This window comes from Amphimedon queenslandica, unplaced genomic scaffold, assembly GCF_000090795.2.
Source record: "Amphimedon queenslandica unplaced genomic scaffold, v1.1 AMPQUscaffold_13437, whole genome shotgun sequence".
Lineage (NCBI taxonomy): Eukaryota > Metazoa > Porifera > Demospongiae > Haplosclerida > Niphatidae > Amphimedon > Amphimedon queenslandica.
Window position 1 is genome coordinate 227,605 of NW_003546327.1, and position 2,099 is coordinate 229,703.

The following is a 2,099-nucleotide window of genomic DNA, read 5'->3' on the forward strand; positions in this document are numbered from 1 at the left end:
AAGTCACATCTTTGTACAGTCTCAGAAATAGTAACTGAATGAAGACTAATTCCACTTCCTTCTACCAAATCATTTCCATTGTTGTCCAGCCATGTTATATTGAGAATTTCAACTTCTATAGTCACATAACAGTTTAATGAATACAATTGACCAGCAAAAACAGGCTGACTTGAAATTATAGATACAATAAAATCAGCTAAAGATCAAAAGAAGTGTTTCAGTTTGTAGTATTATAGGCATTGCAAGTCATTGGGGCCCAGTTTTGGTTCTTATTGCACTCAAAACCATTACAATTATAATTATGCTAATTGCATTTTAATACACTCATCAAACTAATTCACTCACCAATATACACCCAGTATACTGTTGAGATGGTTTTTGGTAGTTATGTAATTATTGTTTTAAACTGTGATTTACTTTACTAACTTACAGACAACAGTCAAGAGAAAACTATCACTAGCCTCTTGATAATCATAAGTAGCAGTGTTAGGATCATTGGTATTATTAAAACCAGTTACATTAAACTCAGCCATACATGTATACATTCCAGCATCTTCAAACCTCACTGGATCCAGTATTAGAGTATAGTTAGTAACTGAACCAGTATCATCTGTTGTGATACTGTATGGTCTATTTAAGTTAGAGAGGATTTCCATATCTGTATCATTCATTTTAATGACAGTAACCATTGGTGTTACTACTAATCTCTTAACGGTTGTTATGGTACATGTTATAGTTAGACTCTGACCAAATTCAACTGAACCAACTGATGAGAAATTTACTGTCATTGGAGGAAGACCTGATGGAAAATAAGAGAAAGTAGAAAAGAAAGCAAGAGAGGGCACAAAGAACTGTAATCATTGTAGTATGTGCTACCACCTACTTTCAACAGTAACAGTATGAGTTGTACTAGCTTGACTTGATGCTATTAGTGAGTTACCAGAATTGATGATCATTTGACAGGTATATGTTCCTCCATCATTATTAAGACCAGTATCAATAGGTTGAAACAATAGCATGCTTACAAGACTAATACCAGTTGGAGGTATCACTTGATGTCTTGATTCATTAGTTGGTATTACATTACCACTAGGATCAGTCCATACTACACTAGCAGTTACTGGTGTATTCACTATTGTAGTGTTTACTGTAGCTGTACAGGTTAGTAAGTAACTTGTACTCTCATATATTGGACCAGTTGGAGGATCAGCAACTATTGATACACTGGGAGGAGATACTATGAAAGATAAATATTGCTTTAGATGATTAAATAATGAATAGAACTAACTTTGAACAGTTAATTCTTTGTTAGTACGATCTACAGTACCAAATACTAAAATTGTTGCTTGACAGTAATACTGTCTAGCATCAGTTGTCTTCACTGGATCAAGTGTAAGTACACTGGTGAATATATTTCCATTTCTAAAAACAGGTACTAGTGTAGCATCATTGTTAATACTAGTCACATCTTGAGATGCTTCTAAATCATAAGTCCATCTGACACTAGTGAGATTCTCAACAAAATTAGGAGGTACAACTATAACACAAGATAAATTAAATATACTACTAGCAACAGGAGCAGAAGGAATATTGATACTTATATCAACATGATTAATATCAAACCCTATCAAATACAATTAAAAATGGGATAAAATATAAACCACTTCCCTTACTTGCTACAGTTAATGTAACTGCACTGCTTTTATCATTCCCTGCTATTATAAAAGGAGTATTAGGAGTCACACTAACTGAACACTTGTAACTAGCACCATTATCAAGTTCATCTCTTAAACTATTAATACGTAACACACCAGTGTACTGATTATTAGTCATAACTGGAGGACTGATAGTAAAATCACTTCCATTGGTCAGTACAGTGTTTTTTCTCCTCCAGCTCATAGTAACACTAACACTAGTATCAATATATTGACTGATGTCAGCTATGCACATAATATCAAGAAACTGTCCTTCTGCTAGTTCTCCATCTACTAAATGTCCAGTAGCATTATACTCAACAATAACTGAAGGAGTTGGTACTATAAGAAACAATGATAAGTAAAGCATATTCATCTGTTTCAACATACATGTTAGTATCACTT

The 2,099-nt window shown here is 33.5% G+C and overlaps 1 protein-coding gene across 1 annotated transcript in view; it reads right to left on the reverse strand.

The window, feature by feature from the left end:
• LOC109581466 (mucin-3A-like) overlaps nucleotides 1-1,024 on the reverse strand; it is a 4,245-nt gene extending 3,221 nt beyond the window's left edge. Inside the window, exons 1-2 of the mRNA XM_019995591.1 lie at nucleotides 884-1,024; nucleotides 431-799 (exon numbers count right to left, since the gene is read on the reverse strand). Coding sequence (XP_019851150.1) covers nucleotides 431-799; nucleotides 884-1,019 — 505 coding nt within the window. The 5' untranslated portion in view covers nucleotides 1,020-1,024. The remainder of the gene's footprint in view (nucleotides 1-430; nucleotides 800-883) is intronic.
• Nucleotides 1,025-2,099: the final 1,075 nt, after the last annotated feature.